General features: G+C 42.7%; 3 protein-coding genes across 6 annotated transcripts; 2 read left to right on the top strand and 1 right to left on the bottom strand.

Moving 5' to 3' along the window:
- Positions 1-1,295: 1,295 nt before the first annotated feature.
- Positions 1,296-9,896, bottom strand: LOC123505158 (ubiquitin-conjugating enzyme E2 variant 2-like). Its single transcript, XM_045256291.1, has 4 exons — positions 9,728-9,896; positions 4,046-4,188; positions 2,751-2,876; positions 1,296-1,967 (listed from the first exon to the last, which is right to left on the bottom strand). The coding sequence occupies exons 1-4, from the start codon at positions 9,744-9,746 to the stop codon at positions 1,827-1,829; spliced, it is 429 nt and encodes a 142-aa protein (XP_045112226.1). The 5' UTR covers positions 9,747-9,896; the 3' UTR covers positions 1,296-1,826.
- Positions 9,897-12,000: 2,104 nt separating this feature from the next.
- On the top strand, positions 12,001-16,494 carry LOC123505164. Of its 4 annotated transcripts, none has more exons than XM_045256321.1 (3): positions 12,001-12,089; positions 14,949-16,259; positions 16,424-16,494. In XM_045256321.1, the coding sequence occupies exon 2, from the start codon at positions 15,052-15,054 to the stop codon at positions 16,189-16,191; it is 1,140 nt and encodes a 379-aa protein (XP_045112256.1). In that variant the 5' UTR covers positions 12,001-12,089; positions 14,949-15,051; the 3' UTR covers positions 16,192-16,259; positions 16,424-16,494. The 4 variants fall into 4 exon arrangements, with proteins under 4 accessions (XP_045112256.1, XP_045112276.1, XP_045112269.1 ...); XM_045256341.1 differs by lacking the exon at positions 12,001-12,089 and adding an exon at positions 12,145-12,218; XM_045256334.1 differs by lacking the exon at positions 12,001-12,089 and adding an exon at positions 12,809-12,880.
- A 123-nt stretch (positions 16,495-16,617) lies between these two features.
- Positions 16,618-26,885, top strand: LOC123505159 (protein arginine N-methyltransferase 7-like). The gene is given in 14 exon segments (XM_045256307.1): positions 16,618-16,897; positions 17,627-17,776; positions 18,129-18,191; positions 18,779-18,937; positions 19,280-19,390; positions 20,076-20,200; positions 20,996-21,174; positions 22,357-22,519; positions 22,797-22,993; positions 24,366-24,511; positions 25,330-25,432; positions 25,435-25,556; positions 25,653-25,931; positions 26,625-26,885. Coding segments are annotated over 14 exon segments (2,145 nt in total). The 5' UTR covers positions 16,618-16,765; the 3' UTR covers positions 26,841-26,885.
- The last annotated feature ends 134 nt before the right edge of the window (positions 26,886-27,019 follow it).

Below are 27,019 nucleotides of genomic sequence, written 5' to 3' on the forward strand. Positions count from 1 at the left end.
AGATTTTAAACACTCTCTCTCTCTCTCCATTGCTCTTACAAACACACACACATAGATTTGAAACCCCTCTCTCTCTCCATTGCTCTTACAAACACACACACACACACACATAGATTCTTAACACTCTCTCTCTCCATTGTTCTCTTACAAACACACACACACACACACACACATAGATTTGAAACACTCTCTCTCTCTCCATAGCTTTATCACAAACACACAGATTTGAAGCATACCTCTCTCTCTCTCTTACACACACACACACACATAGATTTGAAACACCTCTCTCTCTCTCTCACACACACACACACAGGTCACTAAAACACTATAGAGAGTAGAAATCTTTTATATTTTTTCATTTTTTCATCTCCACAATTTAACACAATGAACAAAAAAGGCTTGACTTCACATGAATGGGGGATGGGAAATGGGGGAGGTGGAAATGGGGGGGGAGGGAGGTAATACATATGAGGGAGAAATGCGGATAGGGTGGAATAAAAAAACAGAGAACAAGTGGATAGGAAAGATGATAAAAATAGGGAGAAGAGAAATTAATAATAATACAAATTTTGCTTCATTACTATCTTAATATAAAGGGGGAGGAGGGGGGGGTGTGTGTGGAGGGGGTATATGGAGTGTGGGGGGTAGAGGGGGGCAGAGGCAATAAAACCACCCCTCTCTCCTTTTTCTATCTCCCTTTCGTCACCCTGTTTCTTATTCCTATTATTTATCACTGTTTAAAATGTCTTCTATCTTTCTTAAGCCCCAGACAACAATTTGCTTTTTTGCTTACTTTATTGACCTATCTTTATTTTCTTTACAGCAGCAGTAGCAGTAGCAGTAGCAGTAGTAGTAGTGGTAGTAGTAGTGGTAGTGGTGGTGGTGGTAGTAAGCATAGTAGTGGTGGTGGTGGTGTGAGGAAAAAAAAAAGAAAAAAAAAGAGAAATAGCTCACTTGCTCACTTTCTCTCGCTCACTTGCTCACATTTTCTCACTTTCACACTTTCTCTCTCACTCACTTTCTTTCTTGCTAGACACTTTTAAATGGAGAGAGAGAGAGAGAGAGAGAGAGAGAGAGAGAGAGAGAGAGAGAGAGAGAGAGAGAGAGAGAGAGAGAGAGAGAGAGAGAGAGAGAGAGAGAGAGTACTGAAGGGAAGATAAAAATGAAAAAAAATACTAATAAACAAACATTATTATTATTATTATTATTATTATTTATTTTTTTTTTCATTATTTTCAAGTTACATTAAGACCTACCTCTCTCTCTCTCTCTCTAAGGAAATAAAGGAGAAAGCATTGTGTGTGTGTGTGTGTGTGTGTGTGTGTGTGTGTGTGTGTGTGTGTGTGTGTGTGTGTGTGTGTGTGTGTGTGTGTGTGTCAGCCTTCCAAGCCTAAATACACTAGAACAAGCATTTTCCTGGGCCTATCAAGCAATTTCTTAAGCCTAGTTGAGAGAGAGAGAGAGAGAGAGAGAGAGAGAGAGAGAGAGAGAGAGAGAGAGAGAGAGAGAGAGAGAGAGAGAGAGAGAGAGAGAGAGAGAGAGAGAGAGAGAGCTGTTTTACATATAGACTGGCTGACACACACACACACACACACACACACACACACACACACACACACACACACACACACACACACACACACTTTATTTATCTTATTCTCATCATTCTAATTTGAAGAGAAAGAGAAAAAGAAAAGAATTGATTAAAAAAAAACAATAAAAATAATAATAATAATAAAACAAACAAACCTACAAGTGCCTAGCAACCCACACACACACACACGCACACACAGACAGACAGACAGACAGACAGACAGACACAGTGGCTAATAGTTGGTGCCTTCAGGTGGCTGGGTAAGCTTCATGTTCTCCTTCTGCGTCATAAGTCTCCTGAGTTCCTGCAGCACTGTCTTGATGGTGTAGCACCTCTGCCAGCGCCCCAGGACAGACACCTGCCGTCGGTCCACCTGGGGACACACAGGAAGGGGGCGTTAGTGGTGGTGAGGACTGATGTGTAAAAATAGGAGGTATACAGGTTGAAGGATGTTTAGGAGGAGGAGGAGGAGGAGGAGGAGGAGGAGGAGGAGGAGGAGGAGGAGGAGGTATACATGTACAGTATCAAATGTGACAATAGTAGTGAAGAGTATAACAACACACAACACTGAAGGAAGCTGTCACTGTATGCCTCTCCTTATCACCAGAGCCACAAACACACCCTCAAAACATGCATATCTTCAACTAGAGCCTATGGAAATGCTCCTAGTGAAAGACCAAAGCGTTTCTGAGCACGGGTCTATGCCAGGCCTACACGTGGCAGCCCTGCGTCAACAAAGGTGCCTCGTTCCATCTAGCATCCACACCCATACATCGACCTCACCACCACTATTCACTCACCCACTAACACTACTACTACTACTACACCACTTCAACACTGCCACAACACCCTCTACACCACTTCTTTCTCTCTCTCTCTCTCTCTCTCTCTCTCTCTGTCTCCTAGTTCTTCATCTTATTCATCTACCAATCCTTTCTCATCTCTCCCTCTCCCAGCCACTCTCCCAGCCTCTCCCACCACTCTCTCAGCCTCTCCTACCACTCTCCCTTCACTCCTCCCTGCCAGCTTTTCCCACCACTCTCCCAGCCACTCTCACCACTCTCCCAGCCTTCTCCCTTGACTCCTCCCTCTCAGCCTCTACCAGCCACTCTCCCAGCCTTCTCCCAGCCACTCCCAGCCCTCCCTCGTGACTCACCACTCCAGTCTGGCTGTTGACGCCTTGCATGTTGATCCTGCTGATGAAACGAATGTTGGGGGGCTCATCTGGGTACTTTAAGCCGCACTCCACCTTCAGCGAGTACATGCGGTTCTCGTAGTTGGTCTGGGGGGGGAGGGGAGAGGGTCAGGTCAGGTTAGGTTAGGTGTGTGTGTGTGTGTGTGTTATTGACCGCTTCAGTAGCGTGACGTGTTTCCCTATTCCCTGTGGTGACTATTTGGTGATTTTGTACAGCTTCACCAACTCATGTGGGGGATTAAAATGGTGAGGACTGTGGCCATTACTCTTGTGCCTCCATACACCCTTCCTAATGTCAATAAAATGGTCTTATTGAAGCCAAACTGTATCAAAATACTCTCAAAATATGCTAAACTGTCTTAAAATGCCCTCAAAACATGCCAAACTTATAAAATGCCCTCAAAATATCCCAAACTATCTTAAAATGCCCTCAAAATATGTCAAACTGTCTTTAAATGCCCTCAAAACATGCCAAACTGTTTTAAAATGCCCTCAAAATATCCTAGTCTTAAAATACCCTCAAAATATGCCAAGCTATCTTAAAATGCCCTCAAAACATGTCAAACTGTCAAAATCTGAAGGTAAAAATGTGTCCCAGTACTGAAGGGGTTAAAATAGTGAAGACTGTGGCCATTAATCTTGTCACCCTTCCTAATGTCCTAATGGTCTAATGGTACACAAATCTCAAGGTAACAATGTCCCAGTACTGAAGGGGTTAAAGTCACTGGAACCATCAAAACATCCTTCAAAATTCTCCTCCTCCTCCTCCTCCTCCTCCTCTATCTTTTCCATTTAGGTTAGGCTAAGTGGAGGAAATGTGAGTAGCCCCCCCTAGCCCCCCAAAAACCCACAATACCAGCCCCTAGACCCCTAAAATACAAAATACCAGCCTCTTAGCCCCTAAAAAACCACAATACCAGCCCCTAGACCCCTAAAATACAAAATACCAGCCTCTTAGCCCCCAAAAACCCACAATACCAGCTCCTAGACCCCTAAAATACACAATACCAGCCTCTTAGACCCCTAAAAAACCACAATACCAGCCCCTTCTCCCCTAAAACCCACAAAAATCCACAATACCAGCCCCCTAGACCCCTAAAACCCACAATACCAGCCCCATAGCCCTGAAAAAACCACAATACCAGCCCCTAGACCCCCGAAAATTAATACCAGCCCACAAAACCCACAATAATATCCCTAGCCCCTTAAAAAAACCTTCCTATCACCCCCATAGACCCCCATAGGCCCCTACTAACCCTGGGTGGGCCTATGATCATGCCAGTCCAGTTGCTGAGGGTCATATCCGAGTCGTCCTCCAGCCCCCACGATATGGTTCCATCACCCACGCCTTTCTGACCCGCCTCCAGCTCCTCCAGAAGCCGGAAGTTGCGGGGGACCACTGCCGGGGGAGACCATGGGAGTCAGTGAGAGGGACTGGGGGAGGGGAGGGGTAAAGGGAGTGTGGGAGAAATGAAGAGGAAGAGGGAGATAGAGAGGAAGAGGAAGATAGAGAGTGGGAGGGCCAGGGAGAGAGAGGGAGGGAGTAAGAGGCAGGGAGAGGGAGAGGGAGAGTGGGAAGGGGGTAAGGGAGTGAGAGGAGTGAAGAGAAGAAGAAGAAGAAGAAGAAGAAGAAGAAGAAGAAGAAGAAGAAGAAGAAGAAGAAGAAGAAGAGGGAGAGAGAGAGTGGGAAGGGGTAAAAGGAGTGAGAGTGAGAGGAAGTAAGAGGGAGAGGGAGAGTGGGAGGAAGGCAGTGAGAGAGGGACAGAGAGAGGAGAGAGAGAGAGAGAAGAGAGAGAGAGAGAGAGAAGAGAGAGAGAGTAGAGAGAGAGAGAGAGAGAGAGTGAGAGAGAGTGAGAGGAAGGGACAACACAAATATGGCCCATGGAAAACAAATAAACAAACAAATAAACAAGAATGATTTAAAATAGGCCTAAAAAAATAAAAAATAGGACAGATAGATAAAAAAAAAAAATAAAACAGAGAAAAATATAAATAAATAGATAAATAGGATAAGGATTTCACAAAGATGGCCGCCAGACACAGCAGGAGTGGCCAGACAGTGTGACAGCCCACCCACAGCCACTGCACCACCACCACCACCACCACCACTGCACCACCAATCAATACCACCATGAGAGCCTATCTCAAACAATGCTCTCTCACTCTCACTCTCACTCTCACTCTCTCTCTCTCTAACCTAGCCTGACCTTACCTACTGTTACCTATTTCCACCTACTCACTCCATGACCTAACCTAACCTAACTTGACCTAACCTAACTTAATCTGACCTTACTGTACCTAACTGACCTTACTGTACCTAACTTTGACCTTACTGTTCCTAACCTGATGTATATTCAACCTATGTGACCTACCGTACCTAACCTTTATGACCTATTCTGGTACCTAACTTTGACCCTGTTCCTAACCTAACCTAACTTAATCTGACTTTACTGTACCTAACTGACCTTACTGTACCTAACTTTGACCTTACCATTCCTAACCTGATGTATATTTAACCTATGTGACCTTTTTATGACCTATTCTGACCTAATCTAACCTAACCTAACTTAATCTGACCTTACTGTATCTAACTTTGACCTTACTGTACCTAACCTAATTTATATTCAACCTACCTGACCTTTAATGACCTTTTCTAACCTAACCTGCTATTAATATTGCATAAATCTTGTTAATCTGTCACTGGAACTTTAAAACTCCCTCAACACTGTTTTTCAAGGTCACAAGAAGTCTAGCCAGGTTATCAAGGCTGTTTTTTCTTTTAATAGTATACAAATGTTCTTAATTTGCCACCTGAACCATAAAAACACCATCAAAACACCTTTGGAATGTAGAAATGTTGTTAATCAGTCTTTAGAACCACAAAAACATCCTTACACATGCTCTGCTCTCTCTCCACAGGGCCAAAGAGATGACTAGCGGGGTTTTTAAGAGTGTTTCTCCTGTTAATAATGCAGAAATGTTGTTAATCTGTCACTGGAACCCTAAAACACCCTTAAAAAACCCTTACAACTTCAAGAAATGCCATTAATTTGTCTCTAAGATCTCAAAAACCCCTTACAACTTCAAGAAATGTTGTTAATCTGTCACTGGAACCTTAAAACATCCTTACAAACCCTTACAACTTCAAAAAATGCTGTTAACCTGTCTCTAAAATCTCAAAAACCATTACAACTTCAAGAAATGTTGTTAATCTGTCACTGGAACCTTAAAAACACCCTTACAAATCCTTACAGCTTAAAAAAATGCCATTAATCTGTCACTGGAACCCTAAAACACCCATTACAACTTCAAAAATGCTGTTAATCTGTCACTCACCCTTAGAATGCTGTTAATCTGTCTCTAAAACCTTAAAAACCCATACAGCTTCAAAAAATGCTGTTAATCTGTCACTGGAACCTTAAAAACACCCTTAAAACCCTTACAACTTCAAAATGCTGTTAATCTGTCACTAGAACCTTAAAACACCTTAAAAACCCTTACAACTTCAAGAAATGTTGTTAATCTGTCACTAGAACCCTAAAAACACCCTTACAAACCCTTACAACTTCAAAAAATGCCGTTAACCTATCTCTAGAACCTTAAAACACCCTTAAAAACCCTTACAGCTTCAAAAAATGCTGTTAATCTCTCTAAAACCTTAAAAACCCTTACAGCTTCAAAAAATGCTGTTAATCTGTCACTGGAACCTTAAAAACACCTTAAAAACCCTTACAACTTCAAAAAATGCTGTTAATCTGTCACTGGAACCTTAAAAACACCTTAAAAACCCTTACAACTTCAAGAAATGCTGTTAATCTGTCACTGGAACCTTAAAACACCTTTAAAACCCTTACAGCTTCAAAAATGCTGTTAATCTGTCACTGGAACCTTAAAACACCCTTAAAACCCTTACAGCTTCAAAAATGCTGTTAATCTGTCACTGGAACCTTAAAACACCTTAAAAACCCTTACAACTTCAAGAAATGCTGTTAATCTGTCACTGGAACCCTAAAAACATCCTTAAAAACCCTTACAGCTTCAAAAAATGCTGTTAATCTGTCACTGGAACCTTAAAAACACCTTACAAAACCCTTACAACTTCAAAAAATGCTGTTAATCTGTCACTGGAACCTTAAAAACACCTTACAAACATGCCCCACTGAAACTACGGCCATCGGAAAGCAGTAAACTAGAAAAATATTATAAAAAAAGAAGACAAATCAATATATAAATAAATAAATAAGAAAAAGAAATTGGAATAGAGAAATAGGAGAAAATGGATAGATGACAAAACAGGGAATAAAGAAAGAAAGAAAGAAAAACAAGATGAAAATGGACAGATTACTTAAAAAAAAACAGGAAAAAAAAAAAAAAACGGCAAATGAGATCAAAACGTGCGGAAAAAAGTGAATTAGTTGTAAATATTAAATGAGGAAGAAAAAAAATGTAGAAAAAATAAAGAAACAAAATAAAACAGAGAAAGAGAATTAAAATGGAAAATGAATAAATAAAAACACACCATTGTCACTTAAAAAAACGGGGGAAAAAAACATTAAAATAAAGGAAAAAATTAAGGAAATACTGAAGAATGAGAAATAAATGAAAATAATGAAGAAAATAGCAAAAAAAATATCAAAATGAAGAAAAAAGAAAGAAAAAGAAAGAAAAACTGAAGAATAAGAGAAATAATGAAGAAAAACATAAATAAAATAAAAATAAAAAATAAAGAACTGAAGAACAAAGGAAATAGAGAAAACAAACAATAGATAATGAAGAATAAGAGAAATAATGAAGAAATTGAATAAAAATGAAGGAAATAGAAAAAAGAGAAGGATAGAAGGACATAGATGACAAATATATAAAAAAAAAAACACGCCAATGCTCAAATCACACACACACACACTCAAAAAATGATAAATCTTAAAATAAATACATAAATAAATAAATTAGGGTGAAATAAGGAGGTACTGACACGCTAACCACCACCACCACCACCACACACCACCACCACCACACTGTCACACACACCACCACACCAGTCAAGATGGAAAAAAATAGGGGGAAAAATAATAATAATAAAGTAAATTAATAAATATAAAGTCAAATTAACCACAGAAAGTCAAATTAACCACAGAAAGTCAAATTAACCACAGAAAATCAAATAAACAGTCAAATTAACCACAGAAAGTTAAATTAACAGCCAAATTAACTACAGAAAGTCAAATTAAGTCAAATTAACCACAGAAAGTCAAATTAACCACAGAAAATCCAATAAACAGTCAAATAAACCACAGAAAGTTAAATTAACAGCCAAATTAACTACAGAAAGTCAAATTAAGTCAAATTAACCACAGAAAGTCAAATTAACCACAGAAAATCCAATAAACAGTCAAATTAACCACAGAAAGTTAAATTAACAGCCAAATTAACTACAGAAAGTCAAATTAAGTCAAATTAACCACAGAAAGTCAAATGAACAGCCAAATCAACCACAGAAAGTCAAATTAACCACATAAAGTCAAGTAAACAGCCAAATTAACCACAGAAAGTCAAATGAACAGCCAAATTAACCACAGAAAGTCAAATTAACCACAGAAAGTCAAGTAAACAGCCAAATTAACCACAGAAAGTCAAATTAACCACAGAATATCAAATAAACAGTCAAATCAACCACAGAAAGTCAAATTAACCACAGAAAGTCAAATGAACAGCCAAATTAACTCAGAAAATCAAATAAACAGCCAAATTAACCACAGAAAGTCAAATGAACAGCCAAATTAACTCAGAAAATCAAATAAACAGCCAAATTAACCACAGAAAGTCAAATGAACAGTCAAATTAACCACAGAAAGTCAAATGAACAGCCATATTAACCACAGAAAGTCAAATGAGCCACAGAAGTCAAATAAACCACAGAAAATGAGGAGCTACTGACACACTGGGCAACACATTACTCCAACATCACCAAAAACTGTCACATTAACCACAAAAATTGAACAAAAATACAGTAAATGATGAGAATATTGGTGAGAGATGAGACAGAGAGGTGGAGAGCTGTCAAAACACCCTTCACTACCACAATGCACCACACACACCCACAAAACCACTGGAAAACAATAGAAAATGAAATAAAATAGGGAAAAATAAGGTGAATGATGAGAATATTGGTGAGAGATGAGACAGAGAGGTGGAGAACTGTCAAAACACCCTTCACTACCACAATGCACCACACACACCCACAAAAACACTGGAAAACAATAGAAAATGAAATAAAATAGGGAAATATAGGGTAAATTATGAGAATATGGATGAGAGATGAGACAGAGAGGTGGAGAACTGTCAAAACATCCTTCACTACCACAATGCACCACACACACCCACAAAACCACTGGAAAACACTAGAAAATGAAATAAAATAGGGAAATATAGGGTAAATTACGAGAATATGGATGAGAGATGAGACAGAGAAGTGGAGAGCTGTCAAAACACCCTTCACTACCACTATGCACCACACACACCCACAAAACCACTGGAAAACACTAGAAAATGAAATAAAATAGGGAAAAATAGGTGAATTGATGAGAATATTGGTGAGAGATGAGAGAGAGGTGGAGAGCTGTCAAAACACCCTTCACTACCACAATGCACCACACACACCCACAAAAACACCTGAAAACCACCACAAACACCTCGAAAACAAACAAAACTCAATAAAATCCCTCGCAGATTATTCAGAAAACACGAAAAACAGATTTAAACACCCACAGACCACTCCCAATATCCTCACAGCCTCTCTATAGGTAGAAATAATAGGTAATTGATACAAAAACACCCAAAACCTCCTGAAAACACAGAAACCCCCATTAAAACACCCACAAACTCCCCACAACAGGAACATAACACGTCCATGAAAAGCGCCACCCATTTCTCCCTATTACCTGTGTTCAGCGTCGCCATTTTTCCTCCTATAGCACCCACGTCGCTCCTGGGGTTGCCTGCGGGCGTGTGCGGGCGTAGGGGGCGCGGGGGTGGGCGTGGGGGGCAGGGCAGCACACACACAGTCAACACCGGTGTTGCCGCGAAATGGCGAGCCAGAATGGGCGACACTCCTTACTTCATCCTGATCTTGACGGGACCTTGGCTAGTTTTGAGTTTTAAGTCTTTTCTATGATATTTAAGGCGTTTGTTTGGTTTGTATAGGGTGTATGGGGTAGATTATTCATTCATTTTTCATTTTTCATCCATAATACAGCTTGGGAATGAGTTATTTTGATGTTTTACCAGTTTTTTCCTATATTTTGATGTCTAGGAAGGATGATACGAGTTTTTCTGACTTTTAAACATTTCTCTGGGTTTAAGGCATTGTGAGGGTTTGTATAGGGTGTATGGGGTGGATAATCATTTATATTTATCCTTTCATACATAATACAGCTTAGAAACGATTTATTTTGATGTTTTGCCTGTTTTTCTTATATTTTGATGATGATAACTGAGTTTTTTTATACACTTTTAAACATTTCTCTGAGTTTTAAGGCATTGTGAGGGTTTGTATAGGGTGTATGGGGTGGATAATCATTCATGTTTCGTTTTTAATCCATAATACAGCTTAGAAACGATTTATTTTGATATTTTGCCTGTTTTTTCTTATATTTTGATGGTGATGACTGAGTTTTAATATTTTTCTATGAGTTTTAAGGCATTGTGAGGGTTTGTATAGGTGTATGGGATGGATATTCATTTATTTTTAACTTTTCATGCATAATACAGCTTGGAAATTATTGATTTTGATAATTTGCCTGTTTTTTCGTATAATTTGATGTCGATGACTATGTTTTTCTGACTTTTAAACATTTGTCTCTGGTTTTAAGACATTGTGAGAGTTTCTATAATGTGTATGTGGTGGATACACATTCATACTACATTTTTAATACATAATACACCTTAGGAACGATTTATTTTTGATGTTTTGTGTGTTTTTTTAATATATTTCAATAAGGGCGGAGTGATAGCTTCAGTTTTTCCATTCTTTAAACTTCCTAAGAGTCTTAATGGGTTTTGAAGGGTTTGTATAAAGACACGAGGCACGGCTCATTGTAAGTGTGTCTCTCTGTACTTAGAAATCTGCTTCATACCTCTTTATTATTAATTTTGGTATTTATTTCATTGTATTGTGGTGTATTGTGGTGGTATTGTTGTGGTATTGTGTTGTGGTAGTGAGATATGAGTGTTGGTGTGAAGTGGTGTGGGTTTAGCGTGAGTTTTTTCGGGTTTAAGAGTGTTTGCCAAGCTGTATACAGTGTTTGAGGTGCGGTAAACAATCCAAGCTTCTTTCTCTCCATACAACACACCTTGGGAACAAGTATATGTGGTGTTATGCATGTTTGTAAGTGATAGAATGGTAGGGAAGGGGTGTTGCATTCAAATTGTATAGGTTTTGTGATTATTTCAAGTGTTTTAAGGGATCTGAGAGGGTGTAAGATGATTCACGACCCTTCTTTCTCTTTTTACACTCAAAATGAACAGGATTAGTCAATTTAGTTAGTGTTTTAAGTCCTTTTTTGAGAAGTATTGGGTCTTGTGGGTGTTTAGAGGGTCAATGGTGGTTTAAAATACAATGGGTAACTCTTCTTTCTCTTCATAAACTCATAAGACAAGGAGAAGCCAGATGGTTTAGTGTTTAACGTGTTTGCTGGCGAATACTGGTCTTAAATTTGTGTATTTTGTGAAGTTTATGGTTTTTTGGGGATGTAAGAAGGTATAAAACATGATTAATAGCTCTTTCTCCTCTTTATAGGCTCAGAAGACGAGGATTAGCCAGTTCATTTTTAGTGTTGAACATGTTTTTGTGACTGTTTTGAAGGGCAAGGTGTGTGTGTGTGTGTGTGTGTGTGTGTGTGTTGGGGTTTGTGGTTAATTTCAGGGGTATTTTGTAGGTTTGGGATGGTCTATATGGTGTGTAAAATATCGTTAATAATATATCTTTCCATCTTTATACTCTACACAAGCTGGTTATTGATATATTTAGTGTTTTGTGTGTGGTAATTAGAAAAGTCATGTGTCACTTTTATACACATCTATGGAGACTGATGATATTTAAGAAAGCAATAATAATAATAACAAATGTAAAAATAAAAATCAAAATATATATAAAAAGCACACTTATAAAGGACTTTTGAGAATAATGAATGACAGTATATAAGTGATAGTAAATGTAAACCCTCTCAAAGGTAAACAAACTGACAACACACGTGGAGGTTCGAGAGAAGCTTCATTTCCTGCCCCAGTTCCTTCTACCACTGAGTGAGTATATGCTGGGGGGCCACGGGGGGCTTCATTACACCTATGGGAGCGTGCACTGGGGGCGTGGGGGCGGGACGAGAGAGGAGAAGGGGAATACTGCACCCCCTTACCCGGATTTGGTCAGATCAGGTGGGGATGAAGGTGGTAATGTTATATTTGAGTGTGTTTGGGTGTGTTATGGTTGTGTTGTGGTGATTTGTGATGTGTTTCTGTGAGCTTCGATAGTTTTTAAGGGTATTTACTTAATTTTAGGGTTATTTAAGTCCATTTCGGCAAATTTAATGAGTATCCTCTTCATTTTAAGACTATTTAGTTAGTTTTGGTAGTTTTTATAAGTATTTCCTACATTTTTCTGGTTTATTAAGTTCATTTCGTAGTTTTGAGATAGTACCGGTTAGTTTTTGGCTGTATATCGGTTCATAGGAAGGTCTGTGGATGCATTGCGGTTCATTTGGGTGATTTTGACGTATAGCTTACCCTTATTCTGCAGTGTTTGGCTTCATTTCCATTCACTACAGTATTATACCATCATTTATTATACCGCTATATAGATAAACAGCTCTCTCACCCCTATGCAGACAACAAGCCGTGTTTATAAGGGTGTTTCTCCTATTGATAACGTAGAAAGCTTATCAATCTCCCACTAGGACCATTAAAACACCCTTGATGACCCGTATGACATTAGCTACTGCCTTTTGAATAGTGTGGTGCATTGTGGGTGAGGGGGCTAGGTGGTTCAGTGCGGGTTTGGCAGTAGTGTGACAGTGCTAGCGGTGGGCGGAGAGGTTGTGGTGAGTGTGACCGGCGGAACAGCTCCCGGGAGATATTTGGGCGTGAAACATTACATTGTGTGGTGTTTTATTGAATGATTATAACGTGCCCTACCACCACCACTACCACCTCAGGTCACGGTAAGGTCACAGGGACGCTAGGAATGTGTTTGTGTAGGTCCATATTCCCGCCAGGACTTTGAAACCTGCCAACACTAACCCCTAGCTAATGTAAACAACCGCCCCGCCACCCCCTCCTGCCTATCATCAGCCTTATCTCTCAGTATTATGGCCCTGTCTTGCCTCCACATACAGCCACGCCAGTAACCTTTCTTATCCAGCGTTGAGATACGCCCGCCATGGCCTGGTTTAAGTTTGGTGAAGGCTTTTATGTGAGATATAGGGGGGTCCCACCTGACACTAGATCCCGCCGCCATCTTAGCCCTCTCATTTATCAGCCATTACAGGCCTTATCTCTTATCTCTTGCCTCTCTGCCTTGCCACAATATGCAGCCACGGCACTAATCTTTCATATGAGCCATTGAGACACAGCCGCCATGGTCAGGTTTAAGTTTGGTGAAGGTTTAAGTGAGGTAAACAAGGGAGGCTCGACCCTTCACAGACCCGCCGCCATCTTGGATATGCCCACCCCGGCCCGCCAGAATCCAGGATTATTTTATTTAGTTCTTGGACAGTTTATTTTGGCTCAATAGTAAGATTTGATGGTTTGTACAAGTATTTAGCTGTGTTTGAAGTGTTTTGCGTGCGTGTGTGGGGCGCGGCGTGTTGTTGTTGGCGTTGTTTTTGTGTTAAATAAGGGCGGTTTTTGGCGCCAAATTTTCAGTACCGTCCTGGGAAAATTTTAGTTTGAGGCAGTATCAAGGTGGTGGTGTTTTCGAAAAATAGTTGATGTGTTGTGAAGTGTTTGGCTTTGGTGGTCAGTGGAATTAGTGGAGAGTGGAATTGTTTTGTGACGGTGTTAATGTTCCAATAATGTTTGTGTTGGCACCCCTGTCAATTATTTATTTGTGGCTTTAACTCACTCTACAGTGTTGGAAAAGACTGTTCATATTTTTCAAAATGTGTTTCGTGCCTTTGGAGTGAGAATGGGCGGACATTTAAGTTTTTTGAAGGGGGGGTCAAGGTTCCAACATTTTATTTATAGTTCTTTTAGAAGATCTTTAATATTACTGGACTTTGGAATCTCTTTATATTTTTGGAGTTACTTAAATTATGTGCCAAGTCAGAATATGTGAAGCATTCGCGTCTGGCGCCGTTTTTTCGAGAGGTCATTTTCAAAATGATTTACGTTACGTATATAAGACCGCCAGGCCGGGCAGGCCCGGGCAGGGCAGGCCAGGGCCGTGACGTCATCAGCCCGCCAGACCCGCCCCGCCGGGCCGTGACGTCATCATGGCGGGAGCCTCCCTCTTGCCTTCCTTCCCTTCCCTTCCTGGCCGTTGTTTACTGTGTGTGTGTGTGTGTGTGTGTGTGTGTGTGTGTGTGTGTGTGTAATTCACCTCGGTCGTCTGCTGGTCACCCAGCCAGTCTTCCCCATTACGGAGCGAGCTCAGAGCTCATAGACCGTGTGTGTGTGTGTTGCCTTTCGTTGTATGGTGATGTGTGTGTGTGTGTGTGTGTGTGTGTGTGTGTGTTTCGTTGTATGGTGATGCAGTGTGTGTGTGTGTGTTTGTTTGTTTGTTTGTGCTTCGTTGTATGGTGATGTGTGTGTGTGTGTGTGTTTGTTTGTGTTTCGTTGTATGGTGATGCAGTGTGTGTGTGTGTGTTTGTTTGTTTGTTTGTGCTTCGTTGTATGGTGATGTGTGTGTGTGTGTGTGTGTGTGTGTGTGTGTGTTTGTTTGTTTGTTTGTGCTTCGTTGTATGGTGATATAGTGTGTGTGTGTGTGTGTGTGTGTGTGTGTGTGTGTGTGTGTGTGTTAGCGCGCGTTAGCTGTCGAACAGGCAAAAAAAAAAAAAAAAAAAAATGTAGCACAACCCAATCAAACCTAATTAGAAACAAAAATAAAATAAATAAACCAAAGAAAAGTAAATAAAGTTTAATGCATGAACGTCCATTTCCATGTTGCAGACAGTGAGGGCGCAGCGTGGCAGCATCCCTGTGGCGTCGGTGACTGGCTGGCGTGCGTGTGTGGTGTGCGAGGGGTGTGCAGACGCCATGAGTGGGGCTGGGCATGGCAGAGCTGTGTGGCGGGTGTGACTTGCCTAGCTGGGAGATATTCGGCAAGTTCCACGGCCAGATACCAGGGAACAGTGCTAACGCCTTACAGTTCCTCCGCGAGCACGGTGTCCTGCCCAGCCGCGTGTGGTGCCCGCGGTGTGGAGTGCCCTGCCACCTCCGCAAAGACTCGCCGCGGTGGTACTGCAGCTCCTACACGGTTGACAAGAACAGTAGGAAGAGGATTCGTTGTAACTTCTCCATTTCTGATTACAAAGACACGTTTTTCGAGCGAGCACATGTGGAGCCGTGGAAAGTTGTGCTGTTTGTGAACCATTGGCTGCGGAAACACTGGGACCACGCTGAGGTGATAAATAACTTGAAATTTTCCACCGAAACTTCCGTTCAGTGGCGGAAGAACTGCTCGCTGGTGACGGAGACCTGGCTGGAGCGGCAGGAGGCGATCGGTGGACACGGGGTAGTGGTGGAAATTGACCGTAAACTCGTCTGGAAACGGCGACCCAAGGAGGGGAAGTCAAAGAATCAAGTGTGGGTCTTCGGCGGGATAGAGCGCCAGACAAAACGTAGCTTCGTCATTCCTTTCATAGACAAGATAGGGAGAGAAGCTGTCCTCCCTGCCATCACTGAGAACATCCTACCGGGGTCTGTGGTGGCGTGCGGCGCGTGGGGGGCGTCACTACCTCTGCAGAAGCTTGGCTACACCCTCATCATCGCCCAGGAGGAGGAGGAGGAGGACGGGGAGGAAAGTAACGAGCTACACGCACTCAGCACACCCAAGACACAGGAGGTCAAAGAGGAAGCAAGATACAACCTTTTTACACCCAAAGAGGAGGCTGACACACCCGACACACACCCATTCACACACACGCTAACCAACTCCATTACCGAGGAATCCAACACACCCGACACAGCATCCGCACACCTGCTACCGCACACGCACACCATCAGGGAGCTGTGGCAGGACCTGAAGGACTGGGTGAGGCGTCCTGGCATGCGATCTGAGTACTTAAAGGAATATATATCGAGGTTTTTGTTCATCCGCCATCATAAGGAGCAGCACCTTCACCATTTCTTCACCGAGGTGGCACACTACTTCCCGCCACACGCTCACCTCACCAAACCTGACTTAACTTAGCTGGTGATACACGCTGATACTTGGTGATATTGATACGCTGATACGAAGATTTAGAAAGGTTGGGAAAAGTAAGTTGTTTGTTGTTTTAATTTCTTTCTATATATTTTTTTTTCATTATTATTTATTCTTTTTTGTAATTCAAGGTTGTTGTTGTTATTTGTTATCCTTTTATGGTTAATTCAGATTGTTTTTGTTATTATTTATGTATTAATTCCTGTCTTTCTCTCCACAGGTGCTCAACTAACTACTACTACTACTACTACTACTACTACTACTACTACTACTACTACTACTACTACACAAACTATTAAACACACTCAAACAACCCAAAAGCACACTAAAACACCCAAAACACCCCAAAAACACACTAAAACAATCAAAACATCCCAAAAACACACTAAAACAATAAAAACATCCCAAAAACACCCCAAAACACACCAAAAACACACTGTATTCCCAAACACACTAAAATACACAGAAAAACACCCCAAAAAATACCACAAAACATCCCCAGCACACCAAAACACAGCTAAACACAGCAAAAACATCCCACAGCACCTCACAGCACCCCAGTATGAGTGTGTTTAGCCAGCAGCTGAACCCCACCACAGGGAAGAGAGAGTGGGGGATCATGCCGGAAGATTACGACTACAAGCAGGAGGTTGCCCGCTCTGCCTATGCCGACATGCTGCACGATGCCGAGAGGGTGAGCCTTCCTTTGGTTAGGTTAGGTTAGGGATACAGTTTGTTGGTTTAAAGGTGTTTTTGGTGAGTTTTGCATAGTTTAGATGTGTTTTTTTGCATTTTTGGGGATCTAATTATAAAAGATATTAAAAAAACCTCAAAGAATTGCTAAATCACTCCCAAACACCCTAAAACACCTAAAAACACACTGAACACTCTACAATACCAAAAAAAAACATGTCAAAGCACACTACAACACATCAAAACACTCCCTAAACACACCAATACACAATCACACCACAAACACACTCAAACACACCCCAAACACCAAAACACACCCCAAACACACCCAAACACACCAAAACACACCCCAAACACTAAAACACACCCCAAACACCAAAACACACCCAAACACACCCCAAACACACCCAAAACACACCCAAACACATCCCAAACACACCCCAAACACCAAAACACACCCAAACACACCAAAATACACCCCAAACACATCAAAACACACTTACACCACCAAAAACATCTTAAAACACACCAAAACACACTCAAAACACACAAAACACACCTAGATACCACCAAAACACCTTAAAACACACTAAAACACACTCAAAACACACCTAGATACCACCAAAACTCCTTAAAACACACCAAATTCACCCCAATTTCACCAAAACATCTTAAAACACACCAAAACAAGTCTGCTTCACCTTAACCTAACCCCACACACCCCTTACAGAATGACAAGTACTATGAGGGTGTGCGGCGGGCGGTGGCGGCACTGCGGCGGCGTGGCGAGGCGGTGAGGGTGCTGGACATTGGCACTGGCACTGGCTTGTTGTCAATGATGGCTGTGACGTGTGGTGCTGACTCTGTGACGGCCTGTGAGGTGTGTGTGTGTGTGTGTGTGTGTGTGTGTGTGGTGGTAGTAGTAGTAGTAGTAGCAGTAGTAGTAGTAGTAGTTATATCATTTCCTAAGTTAAGATAGTTTTTTTTGTTGATTTTTTCATATTTTTACTGTCATTCTGTTCCTCTTTATTTATTTATCTATTTTTCCTTGCTATTGTTTTTATTAATTCATCTTTACTAACTTCACAAACCTAATTTTCTTGTTTTTTTCCTGCCTTCCTTTGTTTCCTCATTGTTACCTCATGAATATACCTATCGTCTCATCTTTTGCCTTGTTATTGCCCTATTTATGCATTATTACCTTTATTACTGACTCATCTTCCCTCCTGCAGGCATTTTACCCCATGGCTAAGTGTGCCAAGAAGGGACTGGCGGCTAACGGCTGTGGCAACAAGGTACTGTGTGTGTGTGTGTGTTGAGGTGGTTGTACTGCAGAGTGTAGAGTGTGGCTGGTGGTGTCCTGTGTCTGTGTGTCCATTTGTGCAGTGTTTTGTTGAAGTTGTGGACCTGATGTGGTGTAACAAGGTGAAAATTGAATGCTAACCACTTCTCCAGTGTGTGTGTGGAAAACTATTTTGCACCATCCTTCACACACTGCCCTGCCTCATTCTGATCCTTCACACACTGCCCTGCCTCATCCTGATCCTTCACACACTGCCCTGCCTCATCCTGATCCTCTTCACATGTCCTCTTGTCCTTCCATCTTCCGTCACCACCACCAGGTCTTCCTTGTCTAGCTTTTCACTGTCTTCTACATTGTTATTAGGTCCCATCCTTCTCTTCTGTCCTGTAAGGTGTGTGTGTGTGTGTGTGTGTGTGTGTGTGTGTGTGTGTGTGTGCGTGTTTGGAGATGGGAAATAATTGTGTTTCTATGTTTTATTTATTTCCATTCATTTGTGTGCGTGTGTGTGCGTGTATGTGTGTATATCACCATCGACACTGCACATTGTCACACCAGCCTGACCTGACGTGACCCCCACAGGTGCACCTCATCCCCAAGAGGTCCACGGAGATTGAGGTGGGGCCGGGGGGGGACATGGCGGAGCGGGCCAACCTGTTAGTGGCGGAAGTATTTGACACGGAGCTGATCGGCGAGGGGGCTATCGACACCTACAGACACGCCAGGGACCACCTCCTCACTGTGAGTGTCTGGGGGGCTGAGGGGGGCTTGGGGGGCTGTTTGTGCTGTTATTTTGGCTGTTTTTTTTGTCTATTTCCTTCTTCATCTCTTTCTTCCATCTTTTTTCTTTCATTTATTTCTTCCTTTTCTTATTCCTTCCTATCTTCATCCCTCTCACCCTCTCACTCTCTTCACCCCTCACCCCTTCCTCACTCTCCCACACTCTCTCTCTCTCTCTCTCTCTGTGATGCTGTTTATTGCTATTTAATTCATCTATGCTTTCTCTCAAATTTGCCTCCTTTGCTTCATCTTCACCTTTCTCTCTCTCTCTCTTTCTCTCTCTCACTTTCTCTCTCTCTACAGGAGGACGCGCTATTGGTTCCTTCTGAGGGCACAGTGTTTGCCCAGGTGGTGTCCTCGGAGATGCTGCAGCGATGGAACAAGGTGTCGGACGTGAGGGGGGATGGTGGTGAGGTGAGGCTGTCCCTGTGTGTGTGTGTGTGTGTGTGTGTGTGTGTGTGTAGTTGTATTTTTTCTTCATTTTCCTCTTTGAAAGCTAACCATTCTTTCTTTTATTTTTCTTCATTTTCCTCTTTTTCACCCAACTCTTCTTTTTCTCTTCTTTTCCCCTCATTTTCCTCTTTTTTTCCCTATTTTAGACCTAAGCCTTCTGTATCTCTTCTTTTCTTCCTTTTTCCTGTTTTTCCAATTTTTAACCTAATCCTCCTTTTTGCTCTCTTTCTTTTTTAGATTGTTTATGAGTGTTTGGAAAGATTTGAAAGGGGGTTTTGATTCTATTATAAGAGATTACAGTACAAGTTCAGAAACCATTAGAATATCATCAAAAGTAAACAAAGAAAGGATTAGAGGAAGTTTGAATAAGATTACAACATTCGGAAAGGGATTAAGACAAATATTAGGAGAATTTAAAGATATTGATAGGTAAAATAACTAAATGAGGAAGTTTAAGGTATATTAGCACCATTAAAAAGAGTGTGTTTGTCTGAAGGTGACTCAACAAACTAATGAGAGTGAGTGTAGGGTGTGTCAGTGTGTAGACAGAGATTTGAAAGGTGTTGTGGAAGAGATCGGTTGTGTTATGAAACTATTATGCTCCTCCATCCCCCTCCTGCCCTTCCTCACCTCTCCTCCCCCCCAGGTGTTAGTGTCAATGCCTCCCAGTGTGCAGCAGTGCCCAGGTGCCGCCGCAGTACATGACCTCCAGCTGTCTCAAGTGCCTCGCAGCTGGTTCACCCCAGTCTCACCACCCTTGCCTGTCTTCAAGTAAGCTGGGGGGGTGAGGGTGTTTGTTCTCTCTCTCTCTCTCTCTCTCTCTCTCTCTCTCTCTCTCTCTCTCTCGTTTTCTTTTTTTCTTATTTCTTCATCTTTTCTCCTTTATTTCTCCCCTTCCTAAGCTAACATTAAAATCTATCCTATCTTTTTCTTCTTTTTTCCTTCATTTTCCTCCCCACACACATTAGTTTTCCTCCTAACCTCACCTCACCTCACAAACCTCAAACATTTCCTCTTCTTTCATCCCCTCACAATAGTTTTCCTCCTAACCTCAGCTCACAAACCTCAAACATTTCCTCTCTTCCTTTTCATAATGGCCATCAAAATATAAAATGCAAAATTGTAATAGATGTAAAGTGTTACGCCACATACTTCATATTTGTACCGGCAAAAATTGAAATCTGCCCACCGGTGACAAAGTTTATAGGGAAAATGTTCTCTTAAAAAAATTGATTGTTTATTCTTCATGCAGTTGTTTATAGTTCAATTCCTTTGTAACTACTAAACTAACATCTCGTAATTGTCGTCTAGCAGCAAAAAAAAAATTAATACAGGTACCTTTTTATTTTACATTTTTCAAGAACCTTACCAGACCCTTAACTCACCCTAACCTAACCTAACCTAACCTAACCTAAACTAACCCACTAACCTAACCTAACCTCACCTAACCTAACCTAACCTCACCTTAACCCACCCGAACTTAACCTAACCTCACCTTAACCCACTCTAACCTAACCTAACCTAACCTAACCTAACCTAACCTAACCTAACCAACACCCCCTACAGGTTTGACTGGAGTGGCAGGAAGTGGGACTTGCCATGCGATGAGACTACAAGAGTGCAGTTTAAGTGTCTGAGTGCTGGGCGGTGTGACGCAGTGCTCATGTGGTGGGAGGTGCAGATGGACCAGGAGGGGGAGGTGGTGCTCAGCTGTGCTCCCTTCTGGGCTCATCCTGACTGTGTGGGTAAGTGTACTGGTGTTGTGTGGGGGTGCGAGTGTGCTGTGGGGTGTTTGGGGTGTAGTGGAAGTTGTTAGGTTTTTAAGGGTGTTTTCAAGGTTCCAGTGATTGTTTGACAGGGTGTAGTGGAAGTTATTGGTGTTTTCAAGGGTGTAGTGGAAGTTATTGGTGCTTTTCAAGGGTGTAGTGGAAGTTATTGGAGTTTTTCAAGGGTGTAGTGGAAGTTATTGGTGTTTTCAAGGGTGTAATGGAAGTTATTGGTGTTTTTCAAGGGTGTAGTGGAAGTTATTGGTGTTTTCAAGGGTGTAGTGGAAGTTATTGGTGTTTTCAAGGGTGTAATGGAAGTTATTGGTGTTTTTCAAGGGTGTAGTGGAAGTTATTGGTGTTTTCAAGGATGTAGTGAAAGTTATTGGTGTTTTCAAGGGTGTAGTGGAAGTTATTGGGGTTTTCAAGGGTGTAGTGGAAGTTATTGGTGTTTTCAAGGATGTAGTGGAAGTTGTTGGGTGTTTTCAAGGGTGTTTCCAAGGGTGTAGTGGAAGTTATTGGGGTTTTTAAGGGTGTTTGGGGGTGTAGTATAAGTTATTGGGACTTTCAAGGATGTTTTTCTTGGTTCTAATAGTTTGACAGGCTGCAGTGGAAGTTATTGGGACTTCCAGTGGCAATTTAACAAACAACAGTCAAAGTGTAAGCATTTTCAACACAACAGTCACATCTTAACACCTCAGAAACACCCCACAACATCCCACAAACATCCCAAAACATCAAAACACACCAAAATACCCCAAAACATCCAAAAACATCCCAAAACATTCCAAAACACCTCAAAACATCCCAAAAATGCCTCAAAACATCCTCAAAACACCCTAAAACACACTGAAACATCCCAAAATATCTCATAACATCCCATAAACACCCCAAAACATCCCAAAACATCCTTAAAACATCCTTAAAACACCCCAAAACACATCAAAACATCTAAAAACACCTCAAAACATTCCCAAATCACCTCTAAACATCTGAAAACACCCCAAAACATCCAAAAAACACTCCAAAACATCCCTAATCACCCCAAAATATCCAAAAAACACATCAAAACACCGTAAAACACCCCAAAAACACTAGAAACACCCCAGAGACACAGAGTAGAACCATTTACCACCCCTGCCTCACCCCTGCTACCCTGCACAGGCAAGGAGAAGGCCAGCAGTGAGGATATTCCCTGGCGTGACCACTGGATGCAGGCTGTGTACTACCTGCCCACCCCCTGCAGTGTTGCCAAGGACGCCTCCCTCACGCTGGTCTCCTCCCATGACGAGTACAGCCTCTGGTTCAATGTGCAGACTATGGACGGGTCAGTGAGAGGGACGGGGGATGTGTGGGAGGAAGGGGTGTGGGTGGGAGGGAGGGATTGGGTGAAGGAGTGTGTGTGGGTGAAAGACAGAGGGAGATAGATTAATAGATTGATTGTTTGATGATGAGAGAGAGAGAGAGAGAGAGAGAGAGAGAGAGAGAGAGAGAAACAAACTTATATAGAGTTAACCTTACCTTTCCTTTCCTCTCCTCTCCTCTCCTCTCCTCTCCTCTCCTCTCCTCTCCTCTCCTCTCCTCCCCTTCCCTCCCCCACCCAGCGAGGCGGTGTGTGAGCAGCGTCCGGTGTGTGAGTGTGGCCTTCACATCATCAACTCCCGGACTCGCCTGGGCCAGCTGAGTGACCCGGGCCGGCAGCGAGTGTACCTGCGTGTGCTGCGGCGCCTGGCCACCCCGGATGCAGTGCTGCTGGTGCTGGGCGACGGCTGTGTGCTGGCCCTGGCTGCTGCTAAGATGGGTGAGCCGCTGTGTGTGTGTGTGTGTATGTGTGTGTGAGAGACTCCACTGCCACACACCACATTGCAGAGACAACTGAGGCAACACTGAGTTTGTCCTTAGGGTGGTTTGTGTGCAGTGGTGGCTCACACTAACTTGATGCTGGTGTTGGATTGTGGGAAAGATTGGCAAGGAAATTGTAGCATTGAGAGAAAACATTTGTCTCCTTACTGTGTTTCCCTGAGAAGTGAAGGCACAGTTGGCAACACTGGCACTCTCACCTCAGCCTTCTTGGCATTGATGAACACCACCAGTGCATCACCACTGTCACAACTGTGTCTGTGGGTGGTGGTGGCCTCACACCAGAGCACTGTCACTCCTCTGGGTCTCCACATGTTGGCTTCACATCACACTGCAAAATAAACATACATTTGTTGGAAGTTTAATGTTGACAATATTGAACAGTGCAACAGTGCATGTCAGACCTCAGAGTGTGTCCAGCATGGGGCCCAGACACCACTCCTACTGGTCTGTGTCATCCGATGACCTCACCAGTCATCACACTGGTGACGTGACTGTCTCCCGTCACTCACACACACACACACACACACACACACACACACACACACACACACACACACACACACACACACACACACACACACACACACACACACACACACACACACACCATGGGTCAGTCCCTGCCTCAGTGTGCCTGCCTGCACACACTCACCCTTCACCCTTCACCCTGGCCACCCTGCTGGCGGCAGTGGGTCTGGCTGAGGGGCGGCCTCATGTTGAATCTTGCATGTCAAGATTTGGCTCACTCTGATCTGTCCAAAGAGAGAGTGGTATGCTGTAAAGAAGTACTCTCCAGGTGATTGGTGCACACTGACTGTGCTGAATGAGTGGTCAATGCAATGTTAGTTTAGTCTTGTTCATGATAGTAAGAACAATGTGAACAATGTGAATGTCATTTGTTGAACATTGTAGCTCTGGTGTGAGGAGATGTGTCATGGTGAACCATTCCCAGTGTGTCACCAAGACACTGCTGTATCACTGCACCTCTACACACTGATGACACACTCCTTCACTGTTCACCACACAGCTACTGCCTTGGTGAGTGTCAGGGCTGGCTGGGCTGGCCCCCTAACACACACTGACAGCTGGTGGCCGCTCACTTCACAAAGGCCACACTCACACATACAGACACACAACACTGGCAATTAATTGTTACTTTTATTTATTTATTTGTTTAGAGAGAGAGAGAGAGAGAGAGAGAGAGAGAGAGAGATAGATAACCAAACCAAATCTAACTTAGCTTAACCTAACCTAACCTACCCTACCATACCCTGCCGTACCCTAAGGTGACATAGTGGCACTGATTGCAGGGGCGCGGCATGTGTACGTGTGTGAGGGCAGCGAGGCGGGGCGGCGGGTGATGGCGGCCTTCATAGACACCAACCACCTGCAGGATAAGGTCACACTCCTCACCGACGACCTTGCCAGCACCACCCTCAACCAGCTGGTCCACCCTGTACGTCCCTGTGTCCCTGTGTCCCTGTGTCCGTGTGTGTGTGTGTGTGTGTGTGTTGGTTCTGTTCTTAGTGTTTTATTGTTTATTTTCCTGTTTTTCCTCTAAATAATTTTTCTAACCTAACGAAATTTACTTCCTGTTTTTTTTTCTTTTTCTTTTTCTTTTCTTTCTCTACACAATTTCCTTATCTCTTATCCTTCTTTTTGTTCTTCCTCTCCTTCATTTTCCTCTTTCTTTTCCTCTTTTCCTCTTTTTCTTTGTGATAAAGCTTAATTTTAATCTGGTCTAACCCAACCACACACAATCCTTCTCTCTCTCTTCTTTTCTTCCTCTCCTTCATTTTCCTCTTTTAAAACCTATCCATTCTTCTATTTTTCCTCAATTTCCTCTTTTCTTTTCCCTATTTTTAAACCTAACTCATTTTTCTTCATTTTTTTCTCTTTCCTATTTTTTTTTTACCAAATCCTTTCGTTCTCTTCTTTTCTCTTCATTTTCCTCTTTATTTTCTTTCTCTCTCATATTCCTCTATTTTTTCTCTCATATTTCTCTTTCTTATTTCCTCTTTCTTCTTCCTCTTTCTAACGTAACCCTTCTCTATCTCTTCTTCCTCTTCCTTCTTCCTCTTTCTAACGTAACCCTTCTCTATCTCTTCTCTCCCTTCATCTTCCTCTTCCTTCTTCCTCTTTCTAACGTAACCATTCTCTTATCTCTTCTCTCCCTTCCTCTTTCTAACCTAACCCTTCTCTATCCTCTCCCTTCCTCTTCCTCTTCCTCTTTTTATTAATATTTGTCACCCTGCACCCTGCACCCCACACCAGGTCACCGCAGTGTTCAGCGAGCCACACTTCAGCACGTCACTGCTGCCGTGGCACGCGCTGCACTGCTGGTACGCCCGCAGCAGCTGTGCACACCTCCTCGGCCCCACCCCACCCTGGCCCCCTGCAGCGTCACCCTGTGGTCCCTGCCGGTGTGGTACAGGGACCTCTGGAAGATCAGGGCACCTCTTCATACTTGTAATGGATTTACTATGGATATTTTTGATAAGGTGAGAGAGAGAGAGAGAGAGAGAGAGAGAGAGAGAGAGAGAGAGAGAGAGAGAGCAAAAAACCCCTATAATCCCCTCCCCCTGTCCTTCCCTCAGTTAATAGAGGCAGCATGTGAGGAAGCAGATGAGAAAGTTGAACCCCAGCCCCTGTGGGAATACCCTGCCATCGCCCGGGCCGCCCCTGTGCCCCTGCTGACCCTTGACCTGCGCCCCCTGACCATCCCTGACACCCCCATCAGCAGCGAGGGGGCCCTGACGCTGCCCCCTGGTGGAGTAGTGAACGGCATGGCTCTGTGGGTGGAGTGGCGACTCACGGAGGAGGAGGGGGATGTGGTCACGACTGGCCCCACTGCACAGGTGGTGGTGGGGGAATATGTAAGTCTTGGGGGGGTGTTTGGGGGTGATATTGGGGTGTGTATGGGGAGCAGGGGTGATTTTGGGGTGTGTAGGGGTGTTTGGGGGTGATTTTAGGGTGTGTAGTAGGTGTCTAGAGAGAATGGGGTGATTTTTGGGGTGTATAGGGGTGTCTGGGGGTGTCTGAGGGAAATGGGGGTGATTTTGAGGTGTATAGGGGTGTGTGGGGGTGTCTGGGGGAATGGGGGTGATAGAAATGAGGTTATGGAAATAGAAATAAGCTTGGAAACAATGAAATAAGCTTAGAAACAGTGAAATAAGCTTAGAAAAATATAAATAAGCTTAGAATAATATAAATAACAGGTGAAGTAATAAAATAAGCTTAGGAAAATAGAAATAAGCTTAGGAACAATTAAATAAGCTTAGGGACAATGAAATAAGCTTAGAATAATATAAATAAGCTTAGAAAAGTAGAAATAAGCTTAGAAAAATGGAAATAAGCTTAGAAAAATGGAAATAAGCTTAGAAAAATAGAAATAAGCTTAGAAAAATGGAAATAAGCTTAGAAAAATAGAAAAGCTTAAAACCAATCAAATGTAAACTAAAATAATTGAATTTTTGACTCTCTCTCTCTCTCTCTCTCTCTCTCTCTCTCTCTCTCTCTCTCTCTCTCTCTCTCTCTCTCTCTCTCTCTCTCTCTCTCTCTCTCCACAGGTACAGTGGGACATGTACAGCCGGCAGGGGGTGTACCTCTACCCTGCCCCCCACACCCTCCACCCAGGCCACACCCACACGCTCCACCACTCCACCTCCTTCCACCCACACAGCGGAAATATGACCTTTGATTTCCGTATTTCTTCCTCCTCTTCCTCTTCCTCTTCTTCTTCTTCTTCTTCTTCTTCTTCTTCTTCTTCCCATACTGAACGATAATTCTTTATTTCTATTTCTTCTCCACCTTCTTCTTCTTCTTCTTCTTCTTCTTCTTCTTCTTCTTCTTCTTCATCTTCATCTTCATCTTCATCTTCATCCTCCTCCTCCTCCTCCTCCTCCTCCTCCTCCTCCTCCTCCTCCTCCTCCTCCTCCTCCTCCTCCTCCTCCTCCTCCTCCTC

This window comes from Portunus trituberculatus, chromosome 2 (assembly GCF_017591435.1).
Source record: "Portunus trituberculatus isolate SZX2019 chromosome 2, ASM1759143v1, whole genome shotgun sequence".
NCBI lineage: Eukaryota > Metazoa > Arthropoda > Malacostraca > Decapoda > Portunidae > Portunus > Portunus trituberculatus.

What these genes read in the sequence shown, in the direction of transcription:
- LOC123505158 (XM_045256291.1), bottom strand. An exon ending in TGATCATAGGCCCACCCAGG is followed by an intron (nt 2,877 to 4,045) that starts GTTAGTAGGGGC and finishes CTCCCCCCCCAG; the next exon opens with ACCAACTACGAGAACCGCAT. An exon ending in TCAACAGCCAGACTGGAGTG is followed by an intron (nt 1,968 to 2,750) that starts GTGAGTCACGAG and finishes GTGTGTCCCCAG; the next exon opens with GTGGACCGACGGCAGGTGTC.
- LOC123505164 (XM_045256321.1), top strand. Translation starts at nt 15,052, where the DNA reads ATGGCAGAGCTGTGTGGCGGGTGTGACTTGCCTAGCTGGGAGATATTC.